The sequence below is a fragment of the Rhynchophorus ferrugineus genome, unplaced genomic scaffold (genome assembly GCF_030347505.1).
Source record: "Rhynchophorus ferrugineus isolate W39M unplaced genomic scaffold, kcgeb_rfMv2 rfM5, whole genome shotgun sequence".
Classification (NCBI taxonomy): domain Eukaryota; kingdom Metazoa; phylum Arthropoda; class Insecta; order Coleoptera; family Curculionidae; genus Rhynchophorus; species Rhynchophorus ferrugineus.
This window is the reverse complement of record NW_027472584.1, coordinates 28,200,700-28,213,186: the sequence shown is the minus strand read 5'-3', so window position 1 is coordinate 28,213,186 and position 12,487 is coordinate 28,200,700. Positions and strand designations below refer to the sequence as shown.

Below are 12,487 nucleotides of genomic sequence, written 5' to 3'. Positions count from 1 at the left end.
CGCGAAACTGAATGGTTTTGTGACTCATATTTGGTAAATGCATCGGTTCGAAATATCAAAACCCTCAATGTCAAAATATTCTTGATGATTTCGCGTTATTTGTTCTTCAATCTGAAGGTTATTTAAATACCAAACAATGCAACATTCGTTAAACATATGTTACGATATATTTATGTATGTAAAACAACAAATCACAATAATATCTGAAGGAAAAAATCTATTAAGTTCAAATAAAATATGACGATTGCAGTGTATCACAAAATTTATGAAAACCTACATGAAAATCCTAGAACCGCAAATCCACTTCGTATTTACCAAACATAGCTCCCTTTGATTGCCCGATTTTCCGACCGAAGAAGCATATACAGTTCTTTTTTTCGAGGTTATCCTCAAATGTGAAGCATTCTTAGCAGATAAGAGTTTGAATAAAAAAATTAAATTTCGTTCTTATTTCCGTTGGAGACTTATGTAGTCCTAATATAAGGTTTGGGGAAATAAATCATTTCTAAACTATTTACAAGAGACTGGATACTTAGAGAAGCTCTAAATTTGGTTCAGTTTTTCGTCGAAAAATCACAGAAGTTTTAGAATAATAGAAATACAGTTTTATCAGAAAACTGGCAAAAATTCATCAATCAATGTATATATTACTGATTAGTATTAAAAAAAACAATGGAAAAACTGTTCATTGCGTTAATTATTTACGATTATTAATTGTTAATATTTTCAATATAGTCAGTACGTGGGATAAAATATGTACTTACCCATTAGTCTTCCATTGTTGTGTATTTTGAGTTTCCAAATACCAAATGGGTTCTCGCCCCAGGAATGTACTGACATGAAGGGCCAGTAGTTAAACCCGGATCTGGAATTATCATGATCTCGATGCGCCAGCAACGTAACTCTCGTTCCCATAGGCGACGTCAACTCAATATTTAAATCTCCGCGTCTTTGAGCGGCAATCGTCAGCTTGGCCTGGACATGTTCCAAGATTTCAACCCCTTCGCATTCGGTCACATGCAGCTCGAGAGCCACCAAGCCTTTTGCGGGAATAGACCTGAAAATTACCCGCAAATTTAGACGCTGACTACAGCGGAATAACAATTATTTATCCCGATGAAATATCTAGTTCACGTCCCAAAAATATTCTACCAAATGGCATAGCGGCGAAATTTTCTATAGAATTAATATTTTTTGTGTGTCTGTGTGTGTGTGTGTATATGTGTGTCCATTTCGGCGTATCTCTTTCACATTTTTAAATCAATACTACATTTTGAACCCTAAATAATATACAATAATCAAATCTAGTTCCGAACTGAATAAAAATTTTAAAATAGAATATAAAAATTATTATATTATATCGTATACGTGTATTTTTCAACGGGTATTTTCCCCCAATTTTCGCCGAGCTTAATTTTCAATGAGTTCAAAACATGAGACCTCAAAATACACAAAATATTTCAACATAAAAAACATTTCCTTTTGAACCGAATCAAAGGAAAATCTTTGATATATTACATTAAAGATAAAAATGTTTTTTTTTGAAACTGGAAAAAAAATAAACCTAAGATAAATAAATCAATTCCAACATCAAGTTTTAAAAACATTTACATAAATCAATGGAGTTATAGTTTGTTTTTTTTTGATAACAATATTTATCAGAATATTGATGTTGTTAAAAATCAATTAATCAATTATTTTAGTCATGTGACAGGTGGTTGAAGGTCACCTTGATTTGAAATTTGCGCTAACCATTATCGAACTACAAAAAACTAATAGTTCTCTTATTAAAATATATTAATCCAACAGCCCAAAAAAAAGAAAAGAAGAATTGACATATACGACAAATAAATGCGATTATATATATCATAAAATATCTTGGTCTCTATGATCGATACAGGATATATTTCCCTTATATAATTCATAATCGTAACACTAAACTGAAAGCGGTTATTAAAATTTAGAGACGTCATTCTGTAGATTACTTCTCCATAGCCAACTAAAAGTTTTGACTGTTTCATATAATTCTATTCGTCAGAGAAATAAATAGCGTTTTGAAGTAGTGAATCGGTGTGTATTATTGATAATAGATATAAAAGGACTCCAGTTACAGGTACTTTGACGTGGATAGAGAACTAGGAACATATTTTCGGGCAATAACAATGTTTAGAAGTTGGGAAAATTTATTTTCAAAATCAGTGTTCTATTGATGTTATCGTAACAACAAGGTATCTCAAATGAATGTTCAGTTCTATTTATTGTGAAAAAAGCAAGTCGTCTGTCGAAGAAATGTCTATTCATGATAAAAATACACAACTTAATCTTAAAAATTGCTAAATAAAATTAGTCTACTTAACAGATCAATTGAAAAGTCCCCGCCCTGGTACATAGATGGCGCTACTAGAATTAAATCCATATGTTTTTTAGTTAGACCTAACCCTCAAAAAATGCGGGTATAAATTTGACAGCTGTCGGATCATTAGTTTGTGAATTATAGCATTTTGAGTGAAACAACTTTTGTTATTGTGAAAAAATTGATAAAAAGGATTCGTGTGCTGATAAAATATTGCTTTTTGAAGGGAAAAAATATAGTTGAAGCAAAAACTTGGGTTGATGCAGAGTTTCCGGACACTGCCCCAGGAAAATCAACCATCAACGATTGGTATGCTAAGTTTAGACGTGGTAAAATCAGCACCGAAGACGGTGAACGCAGTGGACGCCCAAAAGAGGTTGTTACCGACGAAAACATTAAAAAAATCCACAAAATGATTTTGAATGACCGTAAATTAAAATTGAATGAAATAGCAGACACTCTAAATATATCAACTGAACGTGTACATCATATCATTCACGAATATTTGGGTATGAGAAAGCTCTGTGCAAAGTGGATGGCGTGCGAGCTCACTTTTGACCAAAAACAACGGCGAGTTGATGATTCCGAGCAGTGTTTGAAGATGATCAAGCGTAATAAACCCGAGTTTTTGCGTCGATATGTGACAATGGATGAAACATATCTCCATCATTTCACTCCAAGTCCAACTGACAGTCATCCGAGTGGACTGCATACGATGAACCTGCTCAAAAGCATGGGAAAACGCAACAGTCGGCTGGCAAGCAAAGTGCTGCTTCACCAAGACCATGCCCCGTGTCACAAGTCAGTGAAAACGATGGCAAAAATCCATGAATTCGGTTTCCAATTGCTTCCTCATCCATCGTATTCTCCAGATATGGCCCCCAGTGACTATTTCCTGTTCTACTCAACCAACTATCTCAAAAGAATGCTCGCTGGGAAGAAATTTTCGTCGAATGAAGATGATTCCCCCTTTCCTCAGACTAACGAATGGCATAATGTGGCAATAAAACTTTCTTTTGAGATACCTTGTATTTTCTATATTTGTAACAGATTTTTTCCTTACCTAGAACTATCTGGAGCATTGATTTCGCATTTGTGTTGTTCAGGAACTGTAATCCACTTCTTGGCTAATTTAACCATGGCGTAAGCATCCATCAAACCATATCCGAAACTGTGCGACACGTTTCTACCAACACCATTCACTTGCCAATCGCTGGCAGATAAATGCTGGGGTCTAGCGGTTCTCACCACGATATGTTGCATATCCCGCCATGTTAAATTTGGATTCGCCTCCAATGCTAAAGCACAGATGCCCGCTGCTAGTGGAGCGCTAGCACTGGTGCCTGTGTGACTGCTAGTGCAAGAATGACGTAGGTCAGTTGTTACTACTTGACGCTCATTCACTGCTCCACTGCTGTAGGTTGATGCTAGCGTTGAACTGCATGCTTCACTGTACCAGGGAACGTTGCCGTGTTCAGTTGCACTTGAAATCGATAAACTATAAATTGAGTTGGTATAGCCGTCGCAGTTGCAATTGTCATGATCCCTTCCACCATTCCCCGAAGCCCACACGAAGATTGATCCCTTTCCTTTTCGACCCTTGAATAAACAAGAACAACTCCTATAAAGACAACATCAAATCAACTCAGTCAAAACTCACCTTGGTGACACCTTCAATAAAAGCCCTAGTCGCTAATTCACCTGGACCATCAACAGTTTTACCATCATCGTCGGGACCCCAGGAAGCACTGTATATATCGATGTATTGTGGGTTCAAACTCAAGCTTCGTGCTTCAACCGCATCAGTGACATCTCCATCTAACATCCGAACACCTCCCACTTGAGCTCCATGAGCCACTCCCAAAGCACAGATACTGTTGTTGCTGGTAGCAGCTACTTCCCCAGCACATCGAGTACCATGCCTGTTTGAGTCAATCATGTCATAACGGGGACTTGGATCTGAATCGTGATTATTGATGTCGTAAGATGCCATTGGGTCCTAGAAAAAAAGGAGAACGTTAAAAACTGTAAAATACTGGATGATTGATAACGGTTTTTAACTCGTTATTTACAGTATGAGGACTTGAAAATTTCCAAGAATCAACATATGGTCTTATCATCCAATATCAGTGACGATAAAAGAATCACTACATAGTATAAAACAAAGTCGCCTTTTCTGTCCCTATATCCCTATGTGCGCTTAAATCTTTAAAACTACGCAACGGATTTTGATGCGGTTTTTTTCAATAGATAGAGTGATTCAAGAGGAAGGTTTATATGTATAATACATGCATAATATACTAAGGCAACATTGCTAATTTTAGAGGTTTCTAACGTGATGTCGTAAATTAACCTATTTTTTTAGGCTTATTTAGCAATTAGCAAAAACGCTGCCTAACCCTACGAGTTAGATCAAATTAATGTACTACAGTATTGTACACCATAAAAAGGTCTACAAAAAAGTCCGCGATGGTATATGTTTATCTTTTAGGGATAACCCACATTAACCATTTTTATTGTTTACTTTTTACGTGAGAAAATGGCTTATTTACGAAGCTATTTTAAGCAATACGGCATTAATCCTTATCGAATTAAGTACCTTAAATACAGTGTGCAATTAATATAGATCAATATGGTTCCTTACAGCATGTAAATTAAACAAATATTTTCGGAGATATTACAAATTTAAAATTTGCGTTTAAAAATGTGTAATGTAATAAAAATTGTATGAATTTAGATATTACAAAGATAGCAGGAAATCTTCATAGTAAGTATAGGGGAAGAGGAATTGTTTTACTCCAAATTTAATGCGTGCAGGCCAAGGGCAGTAATGAATGAACCAAAAATACTGGATCGATTTTAATCATGTTTTCATTGAGTGACATAGGCATATATATTTTATGCCCGTGCAAAGTCGGAGCGGGCCGCTATGTTTTTATATACAACGTTCATATTTTTTCTGTAGTGTATTTAATTTAGCATCAGCATTGCACCCGTGCGAAGCCGGGGCGGGTCGCTAGTATTATATATGTTGTAATGCAAATGATAATAACTAGCGTTGGGAACTATCGACTGAAAATAGTAATCACTATTTCAGTCAAATGCACTATTTTTCTATTCAGCGATAACAGACGGAGATGTACAAATTCCTTCCCGTACTAATTTTGAGATAGGAAAGGACGGAAATAATTGTGTCATTCTCTGTGCTGTATAGATCAGTTCATTTTAAATATTTTTAAATTGGCAGGTGGCAGTGTGAAAAAAGGAATGGAATAATGATCCCAAATATATTTAACCGTATTTTAATATTCGGAATGTAAGAATGACATAATATAAAAAAATAATTGGTTTAATTTTATTTCATTCCAACATGTGTTTTTTTTTTAACCGTGCTATAAGTCAGACGGAGGGATACATATTTGTTTTCAAACTTTCTTTGAGAAAGAAAAGGAAAGAGATAATTGCTGTAATGTATTAACTTTCAAAATAACAGTTTCGTTTTAAATGATGTAAAATTATTTTTATATTCTATATATCTGACTTGATTGTGTTTTCTCAATCAATTTTTATCAAATATTTAACCATGGCACTCTTTTTATACTTTTTAAATAATAAGGAATATTTTATTACTGGGAATACTACTATTCGTTGAAATTTGAATGAAAGAAGTTTTAACATTCAAAAGGCTTCAACAAAGATCGAGAGACTATTATTTATTAATCTCGAGAGATTTATTAATCAAAATGTTGTTATTTTTACCTTGTTACATTAATAATCTTGAACAAATTTAGCAGTGAACAGTGAACTATAATTCGGCATATTATTTTCAAGGCCGTGGCAAGGTCTGGCATAGCCAGAATGTTAAAACAATATGTCGAATGAAACTAGTAGGTCCGAAAATAGTAACTGAAAGTACACAACTCAAACAGTCGATAATAAAAACTAGTCAATTACTAAACAATCGATAGTCGTTTTCAGTCGATAGTTCCCAACGCTATTAGCAACCAACAAAAATGCTTATCGTTATTGTAGGAAGAGAGAGAACAAAGGAAAAGCGAACAAGGAAAAAATCGAAAGTTTGTGAAACATATTAATTAATTAAACTGATAAAATAGAAAATACCCATTGACCTATAAATATGTTTTTCAACGACGTAGCAACAAATTTAGTACTAATACGGCCGGTGTCTTTACACGAAGTCTCTCAAGATAAGAGCGTAAGATATATTGCCGAGAAAAGTGTGACTAATTAATGTTGTCCTAATCGATGTTTGCCAAATTCGAAAGATAAATTTACGCCTGATGTTTGTATAGCGGTTTGGAGCGGCTCTTATACGATTTGATTGTCCGATATTTTCTCTCTCTTTTAGATTTCATCAAATAAAACGTTAAACTGCTTTATCTTCCTTGTTTAATCATCGACTCTGATGTTATGGAAATTTAATTTTTGTTACTTGCTTTCCCTTGTTCTCTCGCATATTGATCAAATGGAATAAATGAAGAATACTTATTAAATTTAACGTTAGGTACTGTTCCGAAGGGGTAAACAAATATATTCAAGTGCTTTTCATTAGATATTGTTGAACGAACAAGACAGAACAGTTCTTTATTTAATATCATATTATAAAAATTTATTTTTATCTAAAGAGTTTATGATCTGATATAAATCCGTACTAAACACAGTGCTGTTTATGTTTTATAGATCTCTAGCATATGTGACAAAGTGTGGATGATATAAATAGCGAAAAAGGAGTATTTCTGTTTCAAATGCAGTTCGCAGAAGGATACGATTATGTAATATCAGATATTCGAAACATATTATTCATTTGATAATCATGACAATTCGTCATACATAAACTAACTGTGTTAATACAATATCAGACACATAACAGGTCAATTGAAAAGTCCCCGGCCTACCACATGAAATACATTTTTTTGGCAAAATTAGTTTTTTTATTCAACATAATTTCCTTCAAGGGTGATACACCGATTATAGCGACCCTCCAACTTTTCGATACCATTTTTGTAGTACGATTGGTCCTTTGCTTCAAAATAGGCCTCAGTTTCGCCGATCACTTCTTCATTCGACGAAAATTTCTTCCCAGCGAGCATTCTTTTAAGAACAGGACATAGTAGCTTTCCACGAGAAAGCAATTCGAAGCCCAATTCATGGATTTTTGCTATCGTTTTCACTTGTGACACGGTGCATTGTCTTGGTGAAGCGTTCTCAGCGATTTCGTCCTTCAAACGGTCCAATAACGCTATGTAATAGTCGCTGTTGATGATCCTTCCTTTTTCAAAGTAGTCAATGAAAATTATTCCACACGCATCCCAAAATACAGATGCCATAACCTTGCCAGCCGACTGTTGCATTTTCGAAATGATGGAGCCATATTTCATTCATTGTCACATATCGACGCAAAAACGCGTGTTTATTACGCTTGATCATCTTCAAACACTGCTCCAAATCATCAACTCGTCGTTGTTTTTGGTCAAAAGTGAGCTCGCGCGGCACCCACTTTGCACAGAGCTTTCTCATACCCAAATGTTCGTGAATGATATGATGTACACGTTCAGTTGATATCTTTAGAGTGTCTGCTATTTCATTCAGTTTCATTTTACGGTTATTCAAAACCATTTTGTGGATTTTTTAAATGTTTTCGTCGGTAACAACCTCTTTTGGGCGTCCACTGCGTTCATCGTCTTCGGTGCTCATTTCACCAGATCTAAACTTACCATACGAATCAACCAAATTTTCCTGAGGCAGTGTCCAGAAACTCGGCATCAAGCCAAGTTTTTGCTTCAATTGAATGTTTTCCTTTCAAAAAACAATATTTTATCAAAACGCGAATTTCCTTTTTATCAATTTTTTTCACAATAACAAAAGTTGTTTCACTCAAAATGCTATAATTCACAAACTAATGATCCGACAGCTGTCAAATTCACACATGCATCTTTTAAGGCTTAAGGCTAACTAAAAAACTATGGATTTAATTCTAGTAGCGCCATCTATTTGTCATGCCGGGGACTTTTCAATTGACTTGTTACAAGATGGCATCCAAAGTAAATAGGCTTCTTTATGATTAAGAGAAAATATTAGCAAATGTGCTTTTACATTGGTCCCCAGTGTTTCTTCGATTAATGTGATTACTGTGTTTAAAATATAAATATATTAATTTCTGTAACAATTTAATAAACACCCTATCAAACACCATATAATAACATGATTTATAATATTTTTAATTAATAAATTAAGTTAATACTACTGTGCTATTGTGCTTGTTAACAGAATAACACTTGTACCCTTTAAGAGTTCTTGTCTTTTCGTCCTAATGTAAAATTGATTTGGACATATTTCCAGCTATTACTATGCTCTAGTGACTAGTAATATTTTTGTAAATGTAATGACAATTAATATACAGTGTGTCCATTAGGAAAATTGTAATCTCTTAAATGTTTCCACAATTACTCCGATTTTATTTGTAACATTATATTTCCCAACTCGGCACACTCTAATTAGTAAGATCAAAATAAACCTAATAGAGGGTTGGAATTTGTATAGAATTAAAAAATACTATTAACATTTTAAAGAAATTTAAGTAAATTTTTCGAATAAATATAAGATAAATATAAGATATAAGACTGTGAACAGGATATTTGGGGTTTTATAAAAAAGAAAAATTATACATTTTTGTTCAGGTATATTCCAATATAATATTCATCATAGCAAATTATTTACATAGGGCACGTAGAATGAACGTGAATATAGGGTAAGAAACATAACCCTGGCCAAAGAGGCCTTAATTTATCCCATTGATGTTAATCTATTTGTTGAGTTAGAACGGTCTCGATATTAGTATTTCTGCAAAATTAATTTCCCCCCTTAAACAAACTTTTACCGAAAGTCCTTCTTATTTCAAACAAACTTTTCCTATTCTTATAACGACATGTCATCGAAATCCATCGTGGAACTTTTTATACGCTGATATTTATAATGAAATCGTCTGTTTCTGTTTCCATTTCAATATTCATCGATCACAAGCAAACTCAACTCGTATTTTTAACAGAAGATTACCGACAGACAGCCGTTATTGTATATGAGAATAACAAATTATGTTAAATTTATACGATGTGCTTTTTTTATCACGCGTATATTTTAGAGAAATTTATGTAGGAACATTTCTAATATTATATTGTGATTGGTTTGATATTTTAAAGACAGATTATGAAAAATAAGTATTTCTTAGTTATCCTCATCATTCCAAACTTAACTCAATCGCGTTATTTTATATTTGGCACCTGACTTCTACAAGGTATCCATTGCGAAAATTCATGATTCCAACAATTTCGAGATATAACACATATATAACGCCACCTGATAACCTTCTTAAACCTAACTGAGTAGTCTTAACCTTCAAATGTCCCGGATAGGGATGATCAAATAGAAAGAATTACTTTATCACCTACTTTATCGCCCAGACTTGGTTCCCGGTGACTTAATTTTATATCAAGCTGAGCGCTTGATAGAGCTGCTTGATTTTAAGTCTGATTTGCTCTGCTTTTTGTGTATCATGATGTTTCCAATTGAACCTACCATCAAGATGGATACCGAGGTATTTAGCTGATTCTGCTTATGGGGATGTGTCGTCGGCAAATGTCCCAAGCACTGTTTCTTTTGTTGCTGATGTATCAGCAGTGTAAAACATATATAGAAATGATCCCAAGATACTACTCTGGGGAAGGAATACTATAGGACATCACTTGTTTTCTTTAAACGCCTTTCCAATAACCGCTGTTACTCTATGCATTTGGTCCATTATTGAGTGGTGATTTCAAAACCCAAATTGGACAAGTGAAAATATGTATACAACTTGTAGTAAAATACAATAAAATAATCCCGAAATATCAAGAACTAAACGACTATTTAAATAAGTAATAACGAATCAAAATATAACAGTTCTTTACACATAATTTTAATTTAAATAAATAACATCTCAACTATAAATGTTATCAAACACAATAAGCTCGCGAATGTTTATTAGAAAAAAATTCCCAGACACTCAGCTGTTTTTTTTTCGTACATATTTGGTAGGAATCGTAAAATATTATTTCTGGATAGTTAAACTGATCAGACGGGTTGCTAGCTTCAGCAAATTTTTGAGCATTAAATTTCCCTTCCCTTTTTCCACGCATCGCAAATTTTTTTTCGCGGATCCAACAGATTTATTCCTGTTTAAGTTTCGGAACACTAATCATGTAGGTATGGATCTTTCAACGTGAAACTAATGGGACATGAAAAAGTTGTTTTTATTTTAGAAATAAAAAGAATATTAACAATATTAATGTTAGATGGTTGCATGTACATAATTTTTTCTCTTCAATAAGGCTATATGAGAACTAACCTATACCTTTTTGGGCTTGGTATTGTAGTGACTATACTTTTCATCGTTAGTCACAAAACACTTAACAAACCCAACGTGCACACTAAAGGTACTAAAAGGTTTAACACCATCTAGTTATAGGACATATATAGACTTTAGAATAACATTTGGAATACGGCTTAACTTTTTTTTTATAACATCTTTATTAGATACGCTTAGTGCAATCTTAATTATTATTATTACAATTAATTTATTACTACTTTTCCTGTGTGCTTGGATTAATTAACAAGCAAGACGAGTACGAGAAAATACATCAGTATATATTCCTCAATTATAAAATTATAATTATTTATTAATTATTAACTTATAGCTATAGTTTACACTAATAATACACACTAAATGTTCACACAAGTTCGTATGGTTTTGTTCGTTTCAGTCTCCTGACATCCTGTGCGCTGTCCAGCAGTTGTATTGCTTCCACGTTTTAGAATGATTTAGTAATCTTCTTTCGTGTTTCAAGGTGAAATCCTGCACAACTTCGCAAATCCGTTTGATTTCCAGGTCATTGTGCAGTTCTTCATTGGTTACATAGCGATAGGCATTGGTAATCAATCGAAGAATCTTGTTTTGACAGCGCTGTATGACTACCTGATTTGAATATTTAGTGCAACCCCATATTTACACCCCATAGGTCCAAATTGGCTTTATAATTGTATTATAGATCAACCTCTTTGATTTTAGATCAAGTTGGGAGTATCTTCCGACTAACCAACTAGTTGTTTTATTTTGGTTCTAATGTGTTTTGCTTTTTGTCTAACGTGATGCATACGGCTTAACTGATTAAGATAATATTTTACACAGGAGGATCATTTAATGAAGTCATTTTCTACATGTTATGTATATATTATAATCATATGAAATGTGCTTTGACCACTGGACAGATTATTAAACCACTAAGGGTAATAATTAAAAAAAAATCTTATCACATGAAAAAACAAACGAAAATTCTTTTTCCCCAACCCATTATTTAACTGTCAAAAAACGGTAATTTTAATTTACATCGCTGATGATAATTTATGTGTCGGGTTAAAATGTTATATTTCATATGTGTGTTTCGGTAAAATTAATATCTCTCTTGTGAAGAAACTTCTCCGTAAAAGTTGTGCGTTATTTCAAAGAAACTTTTCTTATTATATTGCGTGTCGTTAGAATCTTTCAAGTGAATTTGTTATTTGTTAATACTTATAATGAAAATATTTTTGCGTCGATAATTATAGAGAAAGTGAAAGAAAAAAAAACACATTATCAAGTGAAGATTATAGGCAGACAGACGTTATTGTAAATGAGAATAACAAATTATGTTAAATTTGTAAAGGTGGTTTTTTTCTCTCGTTATGCCGGCAGAACATCAATTTCGCGAAGCCCTACAATATTCTATAGAAATAATATTTCAATGCGAATACCGACGGATATTTCTGAACTTTTTCAAACGATTTAAAGAGGCAATTTTGTCAGCATGGCCTTATTTGTATCGTTTTTTTTTACACGAATGATTTGGCAAAATCAAGTCCCCATCCATATTTTATCTAGAGACAGTTTTTATACCCCAATGGCAGATACTTAATAATAATGAACCGACAATGAAAGAAGGTTTACAAGTGTTTTAAAAGAGCGCTAATAAAACATTTTCCCTCTGAGCCCGTGAAATGATGTCATATGTGGTGCAATGGCATGAAGATCAAACGCATTCTCCG

At 33.5% G+C, this 12,487-nt stretch overlaps 1 protein-coding gene across 3 annotated transcripts in view; it reads right to left on the bottom strand.

Moving 5' to 3' along the window:
* The window catches only part of LOC143197135 (furin-like protease 1), an 84,556-nt gene that overhangs the window by 11,079 nt on the left and 60,990 nt on the right, over window positions 1-12,487 (bottom strand). For all 3 annotated transcript variants that reach the window (XM_076405337.1, XM_076405339.1, XM_076405338.1), the window contains exons 5-7: window positions 4,014-4,352; window positions 3,417-3,952; window positions 765-1,057 (exon numbers count right to left, since the gene is read on the bottom strand). In XM_076405337.1, the coding sequence (XP_076261452.1) occupies window positions 765-1,057; window positions 3,417-3,952; window positions 4,014-4,352 (1,168 nt within the window). The remainder of the gene's footprint in view (window positions 1-764; window positions 1,058-3,416; window positions 3,953-4,013; window positions 4,353-12,487) is intronic.